Consider the following 24,479-nt stretch of genomic DNA (forward strand, 5'->3'; position numbering starts at 1 on the left):
CTCTCTCTCTCTCCCACTGCCAGTCCATCAGTTCCAACTAGTAGCAAACCGTGTGGTTTCCACCGTGTAAATCGTTATGGGAGCAGAAATGCTAATTTTTCTCCCACAGAGCAGCTGGTCAGTTCGAACAGTTAGCCTTTCGTTCTAACAACCAACTGGATCCACTCTGCCACCAGGGCTCCTTAAAAAGCACTCTGATAGCTCACATCATTCCCTCAAATGAGTGGTGGAAACATTTGCCTGCCACAATTGGGGGTGGGGGTGGGGGTATAGACATTCTTGTTCGTAAAGGTGTATGGTTTTTTTTCAATTCTCACTGAAGTGAAATACTTTCTTTTGACATACTATCATAACTTTTAAGCACTACACTTTTCTTGAAAAAATTAATTTCCCAGGATAAGCAGAATCATTTCTCAGGTTGTTGAAAAAGTCCATGAAAATGGTTTTCTCTTACTTTAAATGCATGAGGAGGAGGGGGGTGAGACAACATCAATGAATCCTGCCCAAACACACCTGGCTAGTCTGAGTCTGTCGTCCATTCACCATGAAATTCCCTTCCCATCTTGATTTCTGAGACATGAGCTATACCCTGCATCATGCAGGAACGAAGGGTGTAAAGTATTTATTGATTTTCCTCGTAACTTTTCATTTAAATTCTCCTCTGTAGGCTCAGCACTTGAGAAGGGTTTGGCAAGAGATGTAGAAGAGAGAAGACTCTCTTTGCGGGCTGACTGCCGCTCTTCTGTGAAGCGCTTTACCTCATAGCGTGAGGCTGTTCCTGGGAAAGCAGAGAGCAAATAAAAGGGCCGTGGTGCTCTGGGGGCAAGCAGAGATGCTGGGGTGGCAGGGAGAGGTGATATTACTGCCTTGAGCAGAGAACCTGCAGAGGTCACCTACTGAGGTTATCCAGGATAATGGTTTGTGATATCATGCATTTAGCTGATTAGCCAAAGGCTCTTTAGAAACCAGAAGGCCTGATTCTATTAGCAGGTAGAGAAGAAAGTCTGGATTTGAGAGGGGCCCCCCAGAGTACAAATATGCACATCCCATCTAAAGGGTCTAAACCTACTGCCATTCAGCCGGCTTACAGCAACCATGGGGTTCCTAAGACTAAATCTTTAGAGAAACAGTTTTTGTTTTGATAGCATCATATTAAATGGTGAAAGAACAGTTTCTCAGTAAGATGCTGAAAAGGTAAGGATGTCCACCTACCCACCTCTATGGAACACGATAAGAGAGGTTCCACATAGGACTATCAGGTAAGAAGAAAAAATAAATGGCATCCAGGTTAGAAAGAAAGAAGTAAAATTATGTCCATTGACAGATGACATGATCATGTATACAGAAAATCCTAGGGAATCTACTAAAAATCAACTGGAACAAATAAATTACTTCATCAAGATTACAGGATACAGATCAATATACAAAAATCAATTGTACCTCTATATGAGCAATAGGAAAATGGATTTCAAAAAACAACTCAATTAATAAATTAAGTAGAATTCCATTTCTAAGTATTCATTTAAATACCTATAAATAAACTTAATAAAAGAGGTGTAAAACTTTTACTCTAAAATCATAAAAGGTTGCTGAGAGAATTTTTAAAAGATCTGAATAAGTGACAAAATACTCCATAGTCATGAATTGGAAGACAGCATTGATGGCAAGATTGAAAAACTGAGCTATAGATCCAACATAATCTCTATCAGAATCTCATATGACTGCATACAAATTGACAAGCTGATTCTAAAATTCATATGTAATTACATAGGAACCAAATATACAAAATACTCCTGAACAATACACATAAGGTAGGAGGGTTCTCACTATCTGATTTCAAATATTACTACAAAGAAATAGGTAGTTAAGACAGAATGGCCCTGGCACAAAAATAGGCATCTAGATCTCTGGAATAGAATTGAGGGTTGTGTTAAGCCAAGCTGACTAGAGAAACAAATCCAGTGGGACTCATATAAGTTAAGGTGACCAGACATCCCACTTTTGGTGGAACAGTCCCGATTTTTGGCGTTTTAAAAAAGTCCTGATTTTTGGAAAGAATGCACGACAAGCTAGGGAATGGTCTATTTGGTCCATGTAGCCCAAATATTTAATCAAGAACCTCCCCCCACCCATCTCTGGTCAATGGTGTCCGGCTTTAAATCTAGTCACCTTAATGTATATGTAAGAGAGAGATTCATATCAAGAAGTAATTGCATATCAAGCAAACATCCCAGCCCACTCCAGATCAAGTCCATAAGTCCAGTAAGTCCAATACTAATTCACAAGTCCTTCTTCAGGTTCACACAGCCACGTGCAATGATGTAGAATGCAGGATGATCACAGGCTGGTCGGTGCAAGTCATGTGGATCCAATGGCAGTGGCCACATCACAGGGCTAGCAGCAACCAGGGTCAGCCAGTAGGAAGGTGACAGCAGAGTGAGAGAAGGAGGTTCCCAGGGCCCTCCTTTTGAGAAGATCACATCCACAAGGAATCACCATCAGGCTGTCACCTGATTGACAGGCTAAATTCCTCCACCCCTACACTTTCATATCTCTTCAAGTTGACATGAAATTATGTAATTACCACAAGGGTCCAGAAATAAGTTCATATACTTATAGTCGACTGATTTTTGACAAGCATTAAATACCATCAAACGGCGAAAGTTTTTCAGCCAGTGTTGCTCAATCAACTAGAGAGCCACATAGAAAAAAATACAATCAAATTAATTTTCTCCATTATATTTGAAGTATAATTTTGCTGGATATAGGATTCTTGCTTGTGTTAGGCAGGGTTCTCTAGAGAAACAAAACCAGGATATATATACCATGAAGGAATATAACAGCTAATTAGTCCACATGACAGTACAGAGGGCTCAGTTCAACTCATTTCCATGGAACAGTTAATATACTGGAAGTCTTTTAACTCAGGAGGGCTGTTGAGTCCAAGATCAAGGAAGCAGACAGCTGAATCTTCCCTTAGGCAATGGAGGCAGTCCACCAACAGGCAGCAAACAGCAGGGCAGGAGCTTGGTAAAGCAGGCCCAGATGGGATATTGAACTCAAGCAATGCAAGATGATAGGATCCATCAGCTTCAAGCTCAAGCGATGTACACACCAGCAGCTTGGTGAAGTAGGTCTCAAAGAAACCTCAAGCTCTAGTGGCTTGATCCACAGGTTGGCTGTCCCACAGATAGTGTAGCTTACAAATTGAGGCAGAGAACTAGCTAAAGCAGCTGCATGCTGGTCCAATCACCAAAGAGCAAGAGAGAGAGGGGCTGACCTTGCTGAGCCATTTAACCTCTTGCCCTCCAATCAAACTTTGATCTTATGAATCTCATATGTTCCCATTGGCCAGGTTGGCACAATGAACTTACCTATCACAATGCTTGACAGTTTTTTGGTTTCCCACCCCTACTCCCCACCCCCAAGATTGTGAATATATCCATTCATTGCCTTCTTGCCTGCATTAGTTTTCATAGGAAAATCTGAGAATATTCTTATTAGTCCACTTTTATAGGTGATTAGTCTTTTATTCCCCTATATTCTCAGGATTCTTTTCTTTGGTATTAGAAAGTTTGATTATGATGTATCCTGGCACTTTTATTTTGGGGTCAATTTTGTTTGGCATTATTTGGGCTTCTTGGTTATTTTCTGTTCTGTATTAATGTAAGAAAGTCTCCCAATACTTCTTCAACTATTTTCTTTGTGGCTGTTTTTTCTTGGGATGTTTATCAAATTTAAGTTATTCATTTTGATAGTGTCCCATAGAATTCTTAGGTTTTCTTCAGCTTTTGGGGTCTTTTTAATAATTTGATCTTTTTGTATTTTGGTCTTGAGAGATTTATCTTTGAGATCACTGATTTGTATTTCCATTTTCAATTCTTCCATTTTGTTCTTTCAAAACATTATCCATTTGTAATATCTAGTGTTTGTCTATTGAATTTCTACTTGGAGTTGTTGAATTATTCCTAATATTTCATTCATTTTATCAGATTTCTCTTGTAGTGCTTTCCTGATTTCTTCTATCTTCTCTTTTTTTCTGTATTTCTGTCAAATTTTTCTACCATTTGCTTAAAACAACTGAAGATTATTATCCTGCATTCCCTCATAGGAAGACCTGAAGCTTTCTCTTCTTCCAAGACTTCTCTATAAGGGGGTACCCCGGAGCTTTCATAGTACGCATTTTTCTCTGCTCGCTCTGAGTTAGTGCATCCAGCGGCATTGCCTGGGAAGGTTCTCTCTGGCCACAGTAAAGTTTTTCCTAAAAGCAGTTTCACTTGAACCTGTTGTTGTTGTTGTTATGATGGCCGATTGAAGAGAATCGAGTGTGGCTCGGAAGTTTTGTGTCCTGCTGGGGAGAAAATGCCACAGAAACTGCTGTGATGTTGAATATAGCTTAACATGACAGTGCTATGGGAAAATCTCAAGAGTATGAGTGGCTTTCTCATTTCCAAAACAGGTGAAATTTTGATTGATGACAAACCTTGTACTGAATGTCTTTCAACTTCCCGAACAGACCAAAATGTTGACTTGCAGTGCATTTGGAGTTCATTTTACCAGGTCAGAAGGTGAATCAAGCTTTGTACTTAGAGGTTCTGAAAAGGTTGAATAACAGTGAGTGACAAAAAAGGCCTGATTTGTGGTAGACAGGGAACTGTTTTTGCCACCACAACAATGCACCTACTCACGCAGCCATCTAAGTGTGCCAGTTCTGGCAACAAACAGCAGGCCTCTCTTGCCCGATGCACCTAACTCACCTGACCTCTCTCCTTGTGACTTCTTTTTGTTTCTGTGAATGAAGAGGGCGTGGAAGGACAGTGACTTGATGATGTGAAAGAGGTGAAGAAAAAAATGAGGGAGGTGCTGTCAGTCATCCAAACAGATGAGTTTGAAAAATGTTTCCAAAAAGCGAATCGCAGATTTGACAAATGTATTAAGTGTAATGGAGAGTACTTTGAAGGTGATGAGGTTGTTTTGTAAAAAATTTAAATACACAGCTTTGAAAAAAAAATCTGGTTTTGGTGGATGCCCCCTTGTATATCCAATGCACCCCAACCCCTCAACTCCCCACTATCAGGAGCAAGACAAGAATGCCTGATTTTATTCCTGCTATTCAACCTTGTAGTACATGTTCTAAGCAGAGCAATTAGACAATAAAACGAAATAAATTGCTTCCAAACCAGAAAGCAGGACGTGAAACTCTCTATGACCCAATATGTAGAAAACCTGAACCATTCCAGTAAAAAGTTAGAACTAATACATTAAATTTTCAGTTTCAGAGTGCAAAGGCAACATAAAATATCACGTGTGATTCTATGCACTCTCAATTGATAAGCTGAAAATGAATTTAATTTCCAAGAATGGAATTGTGGATTTGACAAATGTATTAAGTGTAATGAACAGTACTTTGAAGGTGATGAGGTTGTTTTGTAAAAAATTAAAAAACATAACATTGAAATAAAATCCATTTTTTGTACGCCCCTCATATATTCATACCTGTGTATATACTACGCAATTGTGCCAGCCCCCCCTTGTTTTTTCATGTGTACAGAGCTTGACTGCTGCTTCCAAGACATGTTTTTATATCTGTCCTATGGTATGAGCAGCACTCCCTGCACACCTGTTTTAGATCTTGACGGATCAAGGATGGCCAGGTCATGGAGCACAAGCCTGTCCCAAAGAGAAATTGATTGCAGTAAATAGTTAAATACTGCCCCTGTCAAGATCCGGATCTTGAGGTTGGCTCCAAAGTTTTCAGGGAGTACAGGCCAAGGACTGAAACAACTGACAGGGTGGGGAGAGCACATAATAGCAAAGATATTTTGTCTGCCTGCCCTCCTGAACTGTAGTCACTGACTCTGAGTCTCACAGTAGGAACCAGAGTCTCTTTAAATCAATCCCCTCTGAATGTGGGACAAGAAGCGGCTATGTCTCTTTAAACCCTGGGTCTCACGAGGTGGAAATTTGATTTTAATTTCCTCCTGATCCATTTTCACCGAATTTTGCATTCTCCCAGGGTTAGCTGATCACTGGAAAGAGATACCACTGTCCACCATGGAACCAGGTCCAGTCCCAAAATTTCCAGCTGAGAATTGCAAGTAGACCTCCAGCTGATTTGAATCACTCCCACCTGGCAGGAATGCAGGGAGCGAGCTAGGAGTCTTTCAACACTGGGGTGCAAGGAACCTGTGAGTTTTCCTGGCCTGAACTCAATCATATTTGCCCCTCACCCCTCTCCTTTCCTGTTGATGGAGAAAACTAGTGTCCTTGTTTGCAGTGCTGGTGCTGGGAAGGGTGTGGAGACAATTCTTCAGGTAACATTTCCCCCTTTCTGACACTGAGGTCCAGAGTTTGGGGAAAGGGGAAGCTCCCTAAGAGTCCTGGGAGGCAGCCTACCACCCTTGATTTTGGAAGGAGTTCTCTGTGCTGGTTCCTCCCTCTGAAATACGAGGCTATAAACTGGTAGAGCTTCTTGTTCTTCCAGGGAGGGTTAGAAAGCACATTCTTGAGTCTTCTCCACTTTTCTGAGGTTTTGTTTGAAGAAAGTTTTACAGAACCTTCAGCTAGGCCGTCATGATTCGCCCCCACCCGCCAGTCTACAGTTGAATTCTTAATTCATACCATATTCAAAAATTAACTCAAAATGATCCAAGATGTAAATGTGATATCAAAAGCTATTAAAATCCTAGAACACAAAGAAACCTTGGATTTATCAAAGGAGTATTAGATATGACATTAAAAGCATGAACAACAAAAGAAAAAAGTAGATAAATTAGATTTCATAATATTTTAAAACTTTCATGTGTTAAGGGACACCATTATGAAAAAGTAAAGACAACCCATAGACTGGGGGAAATAGTTGCAAATTTGTTCCTACTCAGGGACTGGTCTCTAGAATATCTAACAAACCTGTAAAAATCAACAATAAAAGGATAACCTAATTAAAAAATGGGCAAAGCATCTGAAGAGATATTTCTCCAAACACAATATACAAATGGTAAGAAGACACATGAAAAGATGCTGTACACCATTAACCATCAGGGAGATGCCAGTCAGACCACAGTGGCCATAGGATCAATTCTGACTCCTGGCAATCTCATGTGTGTCAGAGCAGAGCTCTGCTTCGTCGGGCTTTCTATGGAGCTCTGATTCATAGGGCTTTCTATGGAGCTCTGATTCATAGGGTTTTCAATGGCTGCATTTCTGGAAGTAGATCCTTAGGCCTTTCTTCTGAGTGGTCACTGGTGGATTCAAATTTCCAATCTTTTGGTGAAAAGCCAGGCAGATTAACCATTAGCATTGCTCAGGAAATCCTCATACCCACATAGAACAGTTAGAATAAAAAGTTAGATAACAAAGTGTAGGCAAAGATGTGAGGAAACCAGAACCCTCGTACACTGATTCTTTGAGGAAGCAGACTGGCACTTTTGAAGTTCAATTAAGCATACCTGCAGCAATTTAAATCCCAGCTATATGACCAAGAGAAATGGAAACATAGACATACAAAGCATCTTGTACATAAAAGTTCATAGAAGCATTACTTAGGAGAGCCCACAAAGAGAAAGAACTCCAGTGGCCACCAACACATGCAATGATAAACAAATGCATTATATCCATGTATTTGCTGTTGTTAGTTGCAGTCAAATTTGACCCCTGACTCCTGGAACTCCATATGATCTTGGACAGACATTCTCCAGAGGGTCTCCTGGGCTGTAATCTTCATGGAAACAGCTCCCCAGGCTGTTCTGTGACGGTGCTAGGTAGGTTCGAATTGCCAGTTGCAAACTATGATGGTACTGAAATCAGCCATAATGAAACATGAAACTCTGATGGCTGCTGTCGCATGGATGAGCCATGAAACATGATGACGTGACAGAATCTAGTCACAAAAGACCACAATTCCATTGATATGAAAGCTCTAAGTAGACAAATACAAGGGACTTCAAAGTGTTCTTGGAATTATGGGATGGAAAAAATGATGGATTGCATAATCTGTCAACTTGCGATGGGGTGGGGTCTAGCCTGTCAATCAGGTCATAGCCAATGAGGCCTCTGTGTGGCCATGGTGTCCGCCTGAGCATTCTGGGAACTCCTGTCTTCCTCCTGGAGGTGGGACACACACTCCCCCTTCGAGTCAGTCCTGTTGACACGCCACATGGATCTACACTGATAGAGCCAGAGCCCTGGAGTTGGGGGAGTCACATGGAGTCTCACACCAATGCTGAGATGCTTCCACCACGACTGGATCCACAAGACTTTCCTGTGATCTTCCTGCATTCAGCGGGCAACATTGCATGTGTTACATGAGTCTGAAGAGGAATGTATAGACTGGTATTGACCATATGGGCTAATATCGGACATATGGACTTGATCTGGACCGGGCTGGGATGTTTTCTTAATATACAATTACTTTTTGATATAAATCCTTTCTTATACATGTATGAGTAACTATGAATTTGTTTCTTTAGTTAACCCAGACTAACACAACAGTCTTTTGAAGTGATATCATATACCGAGATTACGTTATGGTTTTTAGGGCTGGATGGTGGCAGCAAAGGATAAGAGCTCAAGATATAAGTTGGGTTTTTTTATGAGGTGATGAAAAGTTCTAAGACTGGTTCTAAGCTCAAATCTGTGAATATACTAAAAATCATTTACCTGTATACTTTAAAAGGGTGAATTGTATGATATGTCCCTTGTAGGTATCTCAATAAAGCCATTAAAATAACCACCTAGGTGTTTTAATCAATGAGCATAAGAATTAGAACATCACAGGGCAAAATCTGAATAATTTAAAAGATATCTTCGCTTTTGGTTGGTAACTTTAAAAACTGGGTGATGGGAAAAAATGGCAAAAAAAATGGGTGATGAGTACTACCATGAATATTATAGGAATCTAATTTTGAATATGCTTGAACATTTTTATAATATAATGTTCTTCAACAATAATAGTAATTACACAGGATCATGCAGAAATGATTATAGATCCTACATTTACCCCATAACTTCTGATTTACAGTAAAGTTTAGGAACCTTGTTTTTGTAGCCATGCCATTATAAACATCACTCTACTTTTAAAACCTTTTTTCCTAGCCTGTAAAGTTGAGACACTATATCTGCTCTATGCTTCAAATCTTTTGTACATGAAGTAAGATGTGTGAAAGCATATAGTTAAGTATCAGGCTCATAATCTGGAGCCCAATATATGTTAAAAATAACAGAGAATCCTGTACCCTTCAGGAAGGACTCCTGCTTTGATAAATGGCTAATGGCCGTTTATCTTTGAAGATGAATTTAGACACGGGAGGTCAAGAATGAAAACAAATTAGAGAAGTGAAGGAAGTTGATTAAGAGTAATACTGACACATCCTCTCTCGTTTGTGCCTTACTGAGTGAGTTGACCCTTTCTTGGACTGAACAGCAATCAGAGCTCAGAGAAAATGAATTGCCAATAACCTGAGTCTTTCATGGATGGTCTCTCTCAGTGAGTGACGAAGCCAATTTTGAACAGCTTGAAGGGCTTATCAGTCTCACACAAATCTTACATAGTTCTGACAATATAGAGAAAATCATTCTGAAAAACCACCGCAATTCCTATAAGTGAAGTATTGTATTAGTCTAGGTATTTTAGAGAAACAAATCCACAGCAACTCATGTATAAGAGAGTTTTATGTAAAGAAAGTGTGCATCATGAAAACATCCCAACCCAATGCTGCCCAAGCCCACAAGTCCAACATTAACCCATTAACCCAACACCAGTCCACAAAGTCCTCCACCTCACAAAACAGAGGTAATGATGCCGACTGCAGGAGGAAAGCTGAGTCAGTGAACGAACAAGCATCTCAGCACTAGCAGGGGTCTCCACACGGCTGCTCCAGCACCCAGGGCTGCATCAGGATAGGTCCATGTGCTTCTCCTTGGGGATGTCTTATAGGAAGTCAATCTTGCAAGCTGAAGCAGGGAACTGCTAAGGCAGCTGCACCCTGGTGCGACCACCACAAAGCAAGAAACCCGAGAGCTAGAAAGGCGAGGCTCACCACCCATTTATCCCTCCACCTTTCAATTAGCCCCACATGTGATTATCAGCCAGGTTGGCATAATTAACTAACTCAAGTATGAATTCGGATAATGAAACAGGCTTTCGTGAAATATTTTCAGTCACATTTTTATTTACCTATAGTGAGTGCAAGTGAAATTTTGCTGAAGATAATTAAAATGTGTATGATAAGCAAATGATTTGAGAAGCTGGACTATATGAACAGGAATACAGCTTCAGATTTAGAGGAAACACATTAAATTCTGTAATATGTTCAAACTTGCTTGCTGAAAACAGAGGACATGATGCATTTGTTGATGAAGATGAAAGACTATATTGTCTTCTGTATGGATTATACCTCAACATACAGAAAACCAAAATCGTCGCACTAAGCAGCATCATGACAAACTAAGAAAAGACTGAAATTGTTAAGGATTTCATTTTGATTGGTTCCACATCAATGCCCATAAAAGCAGTAGTCAAGTAATCAAAAAAGCAAAGCAATCACTTTGAAGACTAGGTGTGCCTAACCTAAACCATGATATTTTTAATAGCTTCATCTGCACTTGAAACCTGCAGATTGAAAAGGGAAGACTGGAGAAGAACTGATGCCTTTGGATTATGATACTGGAGACATATACCATAGGTTGTTAGAAGAAGGAACCAATACGTCTTGGAATAAGTATAGCCAAGATGCTCCTTAGTAGCAAAGGCAGTGAGATTTCATCCCAGGTTCTTTAGACATGCAGTGAGGAGAGACTAATCCTCAGAGAAGACAGCATGCTTTGTGAATTCGAGACTTGGAGGGAAAAGAGGAACACCCTCAAAGACATGGAGCAATAAGCTCAACCCTAGCAACAGCTGTGTGGACGGGGCTGTTATGCCCTCTGTTATGTGTTACAGGGATTTGGAACGCTCCTGTTTGGGTGGGTCAATAGAACCTCACAACAACAATAACAGATGCTTGTTGTTGTTGGTTGACATCAAGTCGGTTCTGACCCATACTGACCCTCTGTACAATGGAGCAAAACACTGCCCAGTCCTGAGCCATCCCCACAATCACATTCAAACCCATCGCTGCAGTCACTGTGTTACTTTAGCCAGGGGAAGCCCTGCCTTTTTTTCGCTGCCCTCTGCTTTACCAAGGATGATGTCCAAATGTTTATGAATAACCAAATAATACTTAACATCATAAGTGCAATGGATATTTTACCTTCTTTGCACATTTCACATGAACTCATTTTATATAGGATGAATCACACCACTGCTGAGTTATAGTTGTCCCCTTTCTTCAGTCGCACTCGTCACTTCTCTGGGCCACCTCCTACCTTCTTCTCCAAACATTTAGTGAAAGCTATTCTCATTGATTGAAATCCAGATAGTATATGGTTAAATATACACAAGAATGTTGGATACGGGTGAACATATTTTGTAGTTTAAAACTAGTAGTAACACTGTCCACAAGTAACAGGGCTGAAGCTGCTCATTTATTTCACTCATGCAATAAATAATCTGTGAGATCTTGGGAACTCAGAGGTGAACTATACATTATATTTCCTTAAGGAATTCTCTTAAGACCAACAAGGCAAAGTAGAAAATGTTATAGATGGGTGGGTGATGGTGATGGTGGTGCTAACGTAAGGACCAGGTTGGTGCTTATTATGAAAGAAGTGTCCTAAGTAGGTAGTCTTGTTTTTTCCATCATTTTATGGGGAGCTCCTCCAGATATTGTAATATTCTAAAATTCAATTAGATCAAGCATAATTGTACAACTTCTGCCACCATCAGTTTCAAACAATTTCTTTCTTTTTGAACTCTTTGAGAGCAGCTCCCCTCTGTCTCCTCCATTCTCCACCCTACCCCCCAGGAACCCTTATTATTATTATTTGCCATATCTTATACCATGCAATGTATCCATTCATCTACAATTCTGACATTTGTTTCCCTCAAGTGGGGTTAATATTGCTATTAGTCCCTCTCCCACCCCACCACCACTTCCCATACCCTCAGGAAATTATTACTCCCATTACTATTACTGAAGGGTTTATCTATCTTGGATTTCATGCATAAAGCTATCTTAATTACACAAATGAACATACACAGGTCTAACAAGGTTAATGAGGTTAAACTAAGGCCATTAAAGTAAGGGGAGGAAATATTAAAGAACTAGAGGATAGTTATATGTTTCATCAGTGCTATACTGTACCCTGGATAAATCATCCCTTCCATGTGACCCATCACATGGGAGGAACTGTCCAATTATCTTACAGGTGAGTTTGGGGCCTCCACTTTGTGGTAGACTTTTCTTTCAAAATAATAATTTATAAATTATCAAGGGTTCATGAGGGAGGAGGGAGCGGAGAGGGACGGGGGGAAAATGAGGAGCTGATGCCAGGGGCTTAAGTGGAGAGCAAATGTTTTGAGAATGATGAGGGCAATGAATGTACAAATGTGCTTTACACAATTGATGTATGTATGGATTGTGATAAGAGTTGTATGAGCCCCTAATAAAATGATTTTTTAAAAACAGAGTTTACGGTGGGTAGAAGGAGGTACTCCAGCCTCCCACCCACCCACCCTGGTTATGCAGTGACTGCATATATGGTTCAGGGAGCAGTGGTAGCTCAGTGGTAGAGTTGCTTTCTACTTGGGACTATTCCCAACCAAGCACAGCCACCACCGTGTGTCTGTGAAGACTTGTGTGTTGCTATGATGCTGAACAGGTTTCAGTGGGACTAGTCAGGTTCAGACTAGGGAAAAAAGGCCTCACAATCTACTTTTGAAAAAGAAGTCAGAGGAGATTTTATGGACCACAATATCCAATCTTATTGGGCTTAGGGACTCCATAAGCGAGGTCAATGTGACAGTAACTAACAACATATATGTATAGGTTCAGTTAGATTGGGTGTCTGTTAGGTTTGAGCCACATTTGGGGGACCATGAAACATAGCAATGCTTACATGGCTACGGTAGGATCTGAGTCCTAGTATCACTGCCAAGATGTATTAAACAGCTGCTCTAATTTGCCACAGTGTGTAACTTGAATGAGATGCCAATTTAGTTTTTAATCCTGTTGCAAATTTACCAGTGCTTAGCACATTCCCGAAAGATTGTTTGAAAAGCAAAATTTGAGTGTTGGACTTTCTCCAGTTTATCTGAAGAGTATGAGAATATTGGGGTAGAAAGGCTGGGGGGTGGGGTGGGGAGACAGATGAGAAATAGAATATACTTAAACCATTTCTCTTTTGGATTAGCGTTTCTGAACAGCATTTCAGAGTATTTAAATTCTAAAAGTGTGTGTGTGGGGGGGGTTAATTCAAACTGATTTTAAAATATGTTTTAAAAATGTTTGTGAATCTTTAGCTTTTCTTCATTGATAATCACTTCTGGTCTTTTTGAAGTGAAGTACACTTTTTAATCAGCAACTATGGCTGCTAAGCAAACATCAGAACAGACCTGAATTTTTAAATGTCAGGGAAGCAGAAAGGAAGCCCTAGTGGTGGAGTAGTAGGTTATGTGTTGGGCTGCTAATTGCAAGGTCAGCAATTCAAATCCACCAGCTGCTCCATGGGAGAAAGATGAGGCTTTCGCTTTCTACTCCTGTTAAGATTGACAGTGTCAGAAACCCACAGGTCAATGCTGCTCAGTCCCAGGGTTTCTCTGAGTCAGAAAGGACTGCATGGCCGTGAGCTTGGCCTTTGGAGTGAAGTCGGGGGATAACTGGAATGGGAAAAAACAGTGGTCACAGCCTTGGACTAAAACACTAGAGAACGGGCTTGTGCACCCTCACGGAACTATGGTATAACATTGATTATTTCAAGGACAGTGGCGAGCGACACACATTCAAAACGTTGTCTCAGCTCACTTCTTTGAGCACCGTCATTTCCAAGTCCGTTAGTCAAGAGCTTTGGTTGCTATGCAATGCACTCTGCCCTTGTTTATTATGAGGGAGATTCAATTTCTACCAGGGCTTAGACCCATTCGTTTTCTGGTTCCAATTATTGTCCTTGTTCACGCACATTTAAAAAAGTCTGGTCAGTTCCCCAGTTGTTTGACTGACCAGGAAGAACTAATTCGAAGCCCTGCTTTCACTCTATAATGAAGTAATTGCCACCATTGAATGGACTGTATATCTAATTAAAGAATTATTGAGCTTTTAATCTCTGAATGTTACCGATTTAACGAGCATTGGGAAAGCAATTGCTAAGCAGATAGCATCCATAAAGTGTCTATTTTATGCAGTGGTTTTGTTGCCAGGCTTTCATAAAACTCACTTGGGTCACAAGCCAGGCTTCAGCGTGAACTCGGCCTTGTGCGGAGGCAAGGACGGAGGACATCTCTCCCCAGAGAGATCAACATAAGGGCGCGTGAGGAAACGGCGGCTCGGCTGGACTTTAAACTGCACGGTGCAGCGCTTTGGAAAGGGCGCCAGCCTTGATTTATCCTGTCCCTTCGTGTCTGTATTTCTGTCTGCTCCCTACTTTTAGGAGAGTGTGCGTGTGTCTTTCTGGGTTTCCGGGGACTAAGCCACGTGTGGTGGCCGCCAAGGTCCCGGCCACATGACTCTCCGTTCCGGCCAAATGGCGCTGCCCAGCAGACGTGGCCATTCTTGTGGCGGGACAACTGAGCACGTGACCCTGGCCAAGGTGCACCCACCGCTGCAAACACGTGGGGGCGGGCGGTGCCTAGGTGGGGGGTTGTTTGGGCCCCTGGAGTTAGCCCCGTCTAGTCCTGGGAACCGAACGCTTCCCTTCCCCCCTCCATTCCCTTTAGCTTCCCCTGGTTTTACAAACCAGCTGCTCTAGCGATCTGGGTTTGTCCTTTTTCCTGCCTGCTGGGTTTCCGTTGCTGAAGCCTAGGCCAAAGGCATTCGGGAGCCACGCCCCTAAGTAACTGCTAACTTTCACCTTTCAGCAATACAGCTTTCAGCACATTTTGGGTCCAGCTAGATTCCAATTTCCCTAACATGTTCCCTGAACTACTGACCAATCGCTCCTCCCCTTCCTAGCTTCAGGAGTCTGCTCCTGCCAGCGGGCGCCTCGAAGGCTATTGGGAGGCCACTCCAAGCAGTGGTCTCGCCTTTGGGGTCGGTGAATTACCGGGGCCAGTTATTCACTCTTAGGCTCTGTACGGTCACCCATGCCGGTGGCCAGTGCTTGCTGTCCAGAAAACAATCGGGCCCAGTTTTCCGGCAAAGACTGGGGTCCCCCCGACCTGGAGGCATCAGCACTCAGTAATTTGTTGTTGTGTTTTCGAGATGGGGATCAGCAGTTCGACATTTTACAATAGGGGGCAGGAGGTGCAGGTTCAGGAGGAGAGAAGGAGGGGCATCACGCATGCTCCAGTGCTGGCCGCACTTGCTAACTGCCTGTCAACCGCCTCCCAGGTTTCCCAGACCCGTGACCAAAGTGCCAAATGCTATGTGTGTCAAGAACCGGGCCACTGGACACGGAACTGCCCAGGGAAGATTGGCCCTGTCCGGCCAGCGCAGCAGCAGAAGAGCTGTAGCAGGTCTGGAACCTCGGGTGAGCAATCAGTGTGGCAGCAAGGTCAGTGGATGCCCTCCTAGCTGCTGGGCTGCTTCTCCTGTCCTCACCTTCTTCCCCGACCCTGGGCACCAATCACAGGTGACACCGTGGAAGCTGTTGCACCCAGGCCCCTCGGAAGTGGAGCACACAAGACAAGCACCCGTGAGAGCTGTTGGGGGTGTTAAGGGCTCCACAGAAAGCCTACCTCAGACCCCTCACAGCCTTTAAGCCAGTGAATGCTTTTACACCATTCTGGTGTTTAAGGTGAACTAGCACCGTGCCCGTCAGTCCTGAGATTTCCTCATTTCTAAACTTCCCGGGACACTAACACACACCTCCCAGGGCACTACCATCTCACAGCCTTACCTCGGTCTCACCTACACTGTCCACCTGTTTGTTTCTTCCAGAAGTCCTCAGGGTACTAATGTCTCTGAACCAAGCGTGCCACCTCCAGGGCCACCAGCGCCTGAGCCACCTCGACTTTCGCCATCCTGGGCCCTGAGCGGACAACCCCTCCCCACAGAGTAGGAAGGGTGTGGACCCAGAGCCCCACTTCGTCCTTTTGCCAGCAGGAAGCAGCTAGAGATGTTGTCGCCCAGGACCCCAAAGATTTGGCTCCATACTTCTTCAGGGGGGAAATACTAGGTTCAAGCTCCAGGCCAGGAAGGGGTGGTACACCTAGGTGGGCGTTGCACCTGGACTGACCCATCTAAACCAGGTGAATTTGGTTCAGCCAATGGGGTCCCCCAGTATCGTCGACCATGCCTCCCTACGGTGGGCCCTGAAAAGCCTGAAGTTTGCTCTCTGGCTCTCTCCCAGTGGCTGCTACACAGTGCAGCGCGGCCCGGCCACCCTCCTGCACTGTGCCGCAGACTCTGTCTGGCTTGTGTTCCATTTACTGTAAAACCTGAAACTACTTTTAACTTTCATAAAACTCACTAGGATCACAAACCAGGTTTCGGGTGTGAATTCTTTCTCGCATGACGTCAAGGACCGAGGTATATCTCTCCCACAGGAGAGCGAGATCTAACCGCTTCTTATTAGTGTCAGAGAACTGTTGAGTCTAGGTCAGCAACATCGGTCTCCTTTTCATTTTGACTGAAAACAAAACTAAGCTTCAATAGATGTGTGAGACCACAGTCTCCCCCCACCCAGCAGCAGGTCACAGCAAGCAGCTGTAAGGAGAGACTCCGGTCTGTTTTCTCATCTTCCCAGGCCCTTCCAAACAGGAGACAGACCAAAATGGAAGCTACTGAGTGACCACAGCAGCACAATTTCATTCACTCCAACTCACGTGACTCAATTCTCCATCAGTGTGGTTGAGATTGGCTGGTAGCCCGCAGCCCCAGTATGAGTATTGATTGTCCATGTGCCCCAGCAGCCTGCAGCACACAGCTCCTCTCGCACTGTACTGAGAGCAAAACCTCTTTCCTTAGAAGCAGGGGTGGCTGGGAGAAGACTGCTGACACTTGGGGACGTGGGGGGCTTGGTTGTGATTTGCTAGGTTAGTCAGGATTTTCCACATTTTGGAGTTCTTTGTTAATGCCTTTTATTTCGTCTTAGCTTTGTCAAATTGCATCAGTGCTAGCTTCGTGCCTGGGGGTATCCCAGAGGCAATTCCTGGTTACTTAGAGGATTAAATAGGAAGGGATAAGACTGTGAACATGTCAAGGTGCTAGAAGATGATAGGCTTCTTTTAGCTGGCTGCTCAGCGAGGCAGGTGGCAGCCCTCAAGAAGTACTGCTGCATGTTCCACTGCCTGGTAGTGCTAGCTCCGTACCTTGCTTTACTCAACTGCTAAAAATAGCAGCAAATGAAATGAAAGCACAATTTCACAGAAGTCCTGGGCTATTTTCTGCCATCATGCAAACCTTTGTCTTAGAGCATTAACTAAATTTCCATAGAGCTTGTGTAGGAAGTCTATTTGGTACTTACCTTTTGGTCCCACATACACTGAGATTGCTTTATGCACTTCCTCCCTAGTGATGCTGAGCCCTTCCAACTCCCGGGGACGTATACGGGGTTTCAGAGCCGGTACATCTCCACCACAGCAGACACAGCCTCATCTTTCTCCTGAAGAACAGCTGGTGGGTCTAAACTGACAACCTTGCAGTTGGCAGCCCAGCGCCTAACCCACAGCACTGCCAGAGATCCTTTGTGTTTTCCCTTAGGAAATGCTAACTAAATATTTATTAAACCATGTACGTTAATCTGATTCGGCTGAGTGGTAACCTTTTATTTTTGTACAGCACACAATAAATGCTCCCTCCCCTTAAATAATTGGCTTTCCTATAAACACTGACATTTACAATCTATATGTAAATTATCCTGTTCTCTCCATGGCTAGAAACCTCATCTTCTTCTCTCTTTATACTAACTTGAATTATTATCAGTTTCTTGGAACAATCCGCTTTAGACTTGTCAACTTGGACCCTAAATTTAGTTGTGAGGAATGTCAGCAAGAGGAGAAACCAAAGCTAATGGAAAACCTGAATTATCTCCCAAATCTAGGAAATTTATGGAAAACCAACTTACAAGTTGTAGCCAGCAACAAACCGAGCATTCTGCAGCAGGAAGTTTCCTTGCATGTTTATTGTGATGAGATAGTGCTCTTGTAATGTTGTCAGCAAGCTTCTTGTTTCCATTTGTGTGTAATAAAAATGAATTAATGTTCTCACGGGTCACTTAATACCCAGACCACAAAATGCAGCATAAACAATCCGCGAAAAAGAAACGTGTGAGGGGCTGTGGGCATCTGTGCTTGCGAGGGTGGGGAGACGACGCATGAGGTCTTCCTTTTGGTGCTTTCAAAGGATTCTCATGTCAATTGCCAGAAAAACTGGTTAATCTTCTTATTAAGTCAACTTCTATGTTGTCTAAGGATGATTCTAAGGATAAGGAAGAGAGAGAGACCCACAAGACAAAGCTTTTCAAAAGCTCATGTCAATCTGAAAAGAAAACCACAGCAAAATGAACAAGAATTACATCAGAAAGAAGTGGGATGCATACAACATATTTAAAATGGAATGTTTTAGACTAAAAACAAAATCAAGAGTTCTTTATCAAATGTCGTTATCTAATGTTCCTTTTATTTGAATAGCAGTGGAGGGATAATTTCGCCTTCTGTAAATAAGATAGGGAGTAGTAGCACTTTATTGAAGCATTCACACAGGTGGGAAGCAGTTAAAGTGTGTAAAGCCACCTCCTTCGTGCCTGCTTCTTAGGCTCTTCTGGGTCCTACGGTCTTTGGAGGGGCAGAACGGTGTCCAAGTGACATGTGTGAAATGTGCAGGCTCCAGTGCCGGCTCTCCCGCGTGTCCCGGCTGATGTTAGGGAAGGGGCTTGAGCATTTTAGCATTGCTTTTATCATCTGCAAAGGGGAGCTGCTGGGTACACCTGGGTCTCCACCTGCTGCTCCACAGGAGAAAGGCTGAGGCTCTTTGTTCCTGTGCAGATTTCCAGCCTTGGAAACCCATAGGGGCTGTCCTACTTTCCCCCTAGGGTCTCTAGGAGTTGGGATCAATCAATGCCAGTGAAGTCTATGTTTGTGTGTACTCCAGACAGATGACGAAAATAAAATAAGACTTAAGAAACGTTTAGTACAATAGCTAGTCCATAATCACAAATCAATATCATTATCTGGTCTCAATCTGCTGCCTTTTTCCGAGAAACATTTCTCACTGTGGCACAATGGACAAGTGGGTAACACGTAAACAGCTCTAGGAAGTGTGGTTTGAGATGGAGAGGGTCAGGGGCACCTTCGGGTACTCCAGCCTTCTCTTCATATGGAAAAGCCCAAGTTCTGCAGCTTTGCTTCATCTCCCAAAACAGTGTTGGTGGTCAGGGCAAAATATGACAAAATAACAATTTATAAATTATCAAGGGCTCATGAGGGAGGGGGGACGGGGAGGGAGGGGGAAAATGAGGACCTAATGCCAGGGGCTTAAGTGGAGAGGAAATGTATTGAGAATGATGAGGGTAATGAATGTACAAATGTGCTTTACACAATTGATGTATGTATGGATTGTGGTAAGAGTTGTATGAGCTCTAATAAAACGATTTAAAAAAATGTAAAAAACAAAACATAAAAAACCAGTGTTGGTGGCAGGATTAGATTCTGGGTGACACAGGAATGGTAAGTGGAGCCCTAGTCTTACTGCTCCCCTCTTGAATCACTCTCATCACATGGTTTATATTTCCATTCATTCATTCATTCTCTCTCAGGGGCTAGGCATTGGAGATAGGAATTAGATATAATCCCTGTTCTCAAGGAGCCCACACAAGGGTAGGGACTCAAGGAGGGTGGGGTGGTAGTGGTGGTAGAAGACTAAAGAGATCATTATGCTACAAAGCACAAGTTCAATGCTTAGGATAAGCAAGAGAGTATGGACCAAGGGCACCAAGGACTTCTATAAGCGTTTCCTTACATTGAACTTTATCCTCTCACTGTCAAGATCTCTTTGGCAAGTTGTTTATACCAACATACAAAGGAAATTTTATTGTGCCACTACTTAGAACAAGGCTTTCAGTAGCATTGTTCTTTGGCGTCCACCCTCCCCCAAGTCTAACCTATAATCATCCTGAAAGCGTACTGTGTACACACTTCACTGCTAACTTCAACAATGGGTCCCCATTTCACCCTAGCTTGAGGGCTGCAGCTCTTTTAAAGTGCACCCAAATCAAAAACCAAACTCACTCCCATTGAGTCAATGTAGACTCATAGTGTCTGCAGGACAGGCTAGCACTGTCTATCCTCTGTGAGTTTCTGAGATTCTTTTTTTTGTTTTGAGACTGTAAGTATTTACAGGAGTAGAAAGCCTTTTCCTTCTCCTGCCGAGTGGCTGGTTGTTCGAATTGCTGACCTTGCAGCTAGCAGCCCAACCTGTAATTACTGTGCCACCAGGGCTCCTCCTTAAAGATACCAGACTCTGAAAAGACCTAGCTGAGATGCAACTGGTTTGGTGAATTCAACCTTTGCAAGCTCGTTCTGTGCATGCGTGTGTGCGTGTGTGTGTGTGTGTGTGTGTGTGTGTGTGTGTGTGTAGGAGAGGAATGGTAAGCAACTTTATTTTTCTTTTACTTTGATAACTCTTGGGTAAGTATTCAACTACTATCTCCAAGGTCAGTGGTTCAAACCCACCAGATGCCCCGAGGGAGAAAGATGTCTATCAGCTCTTAAAAAGATTTGCAATGGTGGAAAGCCTATATAATGGGACAGGGGTGTTGTCAGCCAGAATCAACTTGATGGCAACAGGTTTTGGTTTGGTTGCCTATCAATTGGCCAACTGATCTTTGGTTAGTCCATGCCTTGCAACACACACACAATGTGTTCACGTTCTTATATGGCTTTTAGCCCAGTTCTTTGGAAGCTATTGATGTGTCATAAAGTATCACAAATACATCTTCTGATGTTAGATGGTAAGTGCTATTTCAAATGAGGCCCATTATTGTGCTTATTGTTATTGTTAGGTCTTGAACATGTTAAAAGAAAACTCCACCCACTTGTTGGTGTCCTGAGGTGCCATGGTGTCCATTCTGGCTCCTAGCAACACTGTACAACAGAACAAAACACTGCCCAGTCCTGCACCAGCCTCACCATTGTCCATCAACGAAGCCCTGTTCAATCTATCTCATTGAAGGTCTTCCTCTGTTTTGATGCCCCTCTACTTTACCAAGCATAACGTCCACCTCTAGGGACTGCTTTCTCCTGACAGCAAATCTAAAGTACGAAAGAGGAAGTCTGCCATCCTTGCCTCTAAGGAGCATGCTGGCTGTACTCCCTCCGAGACAGATTTGTTTGTTGTCTTGACAATTATATTGACACTGATTTGGGTACATTTATTAAAGGGTTTACGATTGTAGAAATCGCCACCGATATTCAATTTTCCCTTTGGTTTTCTCGTATTTCTAAAGTGGTTTCAAATGATCAGCAATGTAAAGTCACATCCCTAATGTTTATGTGAAAACAATATTCATTTGCTTGTAATTGAAGAAAATTCACCCAGTAGACACAGTCTTGATTTCAGTTTGCAGTCTACCACATTTACAAATTTCTGCATTTTTCATCCTTTAAGAAACTCAGTGCTTTAATCCTCTTGTGCAATAAAGGAAGAAATAAATAAAACGTAGGAAGATAAGAATTTTGGTTTCTGAATTTCTGAGCAGGAGGTAGGTCTCAGTGTGTTTGTAAATTGATGAGTTGAAAGAAGATAAAGGAAAAGGCAAATGGTAAGGCTTGAGGGACACCACCAATATAGAAAACGATGACTTCACATGACTCTTACCTCCTTTGATTCAGTCTTGATGCATAACCCAGTCTTGATGCAATTCTCTGATTCTGGTGTAATTTTTAACATGGAGAGGGGCCTAGTATGTGATAACCAACTTCTTCTGCCTGTCTTTCCCGAAGCCCTGAGACTATGCATTATGATCTGGAGCTGAAGCAAGGACCAAGTGTCGTGCACAGTGATGATACAAGAGAGAAGCAGAGGACTGACTGCTTGCTCACCTGTGAAGGCACAGAAAGGTGAATGGGGCACACCGGAGGGAGCCATTCATTTCATGTGGGTGTTATAGAGTAATACTGGTGAATTCTTGCTGGTCTATTTACCCCCAGGAAGAAGTGTGTGTGGGGTGGGGGCGGGGGGAGGGCAAGGAGAGAGACAGAGAGAGAGAAAGACAGAGACACAGAGAAGGACAACCATTTATAATTCATTTATTTACTCACACAAGTAATATTTATTGCATGCTTACTGTATGCCAAACACCAAAATTGGTTCTGGGAATTTGAACATGCAAAACTCACCACCCCTGCCCTCATGGCAGGGAGAGGATATTTATTTATCTATCTATCTATCTATCTATCTATTTATTTATTTATTTTTTTGAAAGTTTAGTACTTTGTTTTGTTTTTTATTAGTTGGGATTTTTTTTTCTTTTTTAACATTTTATTAGGGGCTGATACAACTGTTATCCCAATCCATACACACATCAATTGTGTAAAGCGCATTTGTACATCGTTTCTCAAAACATTTTCTCAGGGAGAGGATATTTAAACCAGTAATTAGAACCTGCTGAGGCAGTCATTATCATGGGACCTGCGACTGACAGAAACAGCACAGATGTGGAAACACATAGAACTCAGCCTCCAGCATGGGACCAGGAGCAGGGTCCTTGATGCCTTCGATGTTCAGGGTCTGCATCTGTGTAGTGGAAGAAACAGGTCTAATTTACAGACAACTTACGTAAAGTGCCTAGCGGAGGGCTGAGGACATAGTGGGTATTCAACAAAGGGTAGCATGTGGCTGCCCGTCGTACTCATAACCACAGTCTGCAGTTGGCACCACCAGGAGCTCTGTGGGAGAAAGCTGGGACTTTCTCCTCCATGAAGAGTTATAGCCCTGGAAACCACAGGGGCAGTTCTCTGTTGTCCTAGTGGGTCAGTCTGAATCAGCATCAATTCGATGGCAGGGAGTTTGAGTTTTGAGTTTGGTGGATGTGCCCCAGCTCAGGATTCTAAGGCAATGAGACCATCCATGGAAGGGGTCCCGATGTCCAGCTTAATGTGGACACATGGCCTTGAGGTCCAGGAACACCGAGGAATTGTCATCAACAGGTTTCTGTTTCACCCATCGTCAGTCGACCGTGAGGATTTAAAAGGAACAGGCTTGAAAGGCCCCTTTGGGTGAAACGCGCCTTGTCATTTTTGATGTGTCAATTTTTGTGACACCTTAATAATGTCTCCCCATGGCTCATTTCCTTGTTTTCTCTAAGGAGCTCTCCACACCTATTGGCTCACTTCATTTGAGGCCCTGCAAGCATCTCACGCATGCCCTTCTGTTGCTCCTCTGGTCTACTGCGCTTCAGAAGTGTTGGAGTTAGGTTATATGTTGTAACATTTATTGTACATGTGAAGGATTAAGAGTTAAACAGAATTCAGTTGGCCATCATCGCTGGCTTACATCTTAAAAATAACTACTATTGGGTACTGTGTTAGGCCAGGTAGACTATAGAAAAAAATCCATAGAAACTCATATGTGTATAAGACAGAGTTTTATATAAAGGGCAATTGTACATTAAGAAAGGATCCAAATCCAGGCCAGTCCAATATTAGCCCATATATCTGATACCAATTTTGTTAGACAGGGTTCTCTAGAGAAACAAAACCAGGACACTAATAACTTTGTATATATTTAGATAGATAGATAACATAAGAAATAAACAGTTAACTAATCTATAAAGCAGTATAAATGGCTCAGTGCAACTCACTTCTGTGAGATACCTAGTACACCGGCAGTCCTTCAAGTCCTGAGGGCCGTGGGGTAGTCCTCCATGGAGCAATTCAGGCTATCCGGCCATAGGCAGCCAACAGCCAGTAGGTCACCAAGAGTCAGCCAGATGACAGGGTCTGAAAATCCTCAGCACAAGAGATGTACCTTCCAGTAGGGTGGCAAAGCAGGTCTTGAAGGAACCTCAAGCTACAGGGACACAATCCATGGGTAGGCATCCCACAGATAGTGTAGTTTGCAACTGGAGGCACAGACGAGCAAGGCAGCCACACAGTAGTCTGATGATCAAAGAGCCAGAGAGAAAGAGACGAGGCTCACCAAGCCATTTCTCTCTCCACCCTTCAACTAATCTCACATGTGTTCATTGGCCATGTTGGCACAATAAACCTACCTATCACATCAATCTATTAAGTCCTCTTCAGACTCATGAAATATATGCAATGATACCAAATGCAGGAGGAGCACAGGCCAGTGAGTGGAAAGTCTTGTGGATCCAGTGGCGTTGTAAGCATCTCAGTACTGGCAGGGGTCTCCCCGTGGCTTCTATAGGTCCAGGGTTCTGACTGCATCAGGGTAGGTCTATGTGGCTTCTCCTCAGGGATGTCTCCCAGGGAGTGAGCCAAGAGA

The 24,479-nt window shown here is 43.0% G+C and overlaps 1 protein-coding gene across 5 annotated transcripts in view; it reads left to right on the plus strand.

The window, feature by feature from the left end:
- The window catches only part of LOC123521888 (protein lin-28 homolog A-like), a 51,996-nt gene that overhangs the window by 24,708 nt on the left and 2,809 nt on the right, over positions 1-24,479 (plus strand). The window contains exons 1-3 of one of the 5 annotated variants that reach the window (XR_006680231.1): positions 14,271-14,682; positions 15,423-15,585; positions 21,974-22,090. Coding sequence is in view for 1 of the 5 variants with exons in the window: in XM_045292121.1 (XP_045148056.1) it covers positions 14,596-14,682; positions 15,423-15,585; positions 15,972-16,066 (345 nt within the window). In the remaining 4 variants the exon portion in view is untranslated. Of the gene's footprint in view, positions 1-14,270; positions 14,683-15,422; positions 15,586-15,971; positions 16,498-21,973; positions 22,091-24,479 lie in introns of those variants that run through there. The other 4 variants (XR_006680232.1, XR_006680229.1, XM_045292121.1 and 1 more) reach the window with 4 other exon arrangements.

This window comes from Echinops telfairi, unplaced genomic scaffold (assembly GCF_000313985.2).
Source record: "Echinops telfairi isolate 266 unplaced genomic scaffold, ASM31398v2 ScPeMD7_443;HRSCAF=831, whole genome shotgun sequence".
Taxonomy (NCBI): domain Eukaryota; kingdom Metazoa; phylum Chordata; class Mammalia; order Afrosoricida; family Tenrecidae; genus Echinops; species Echinops telfairi.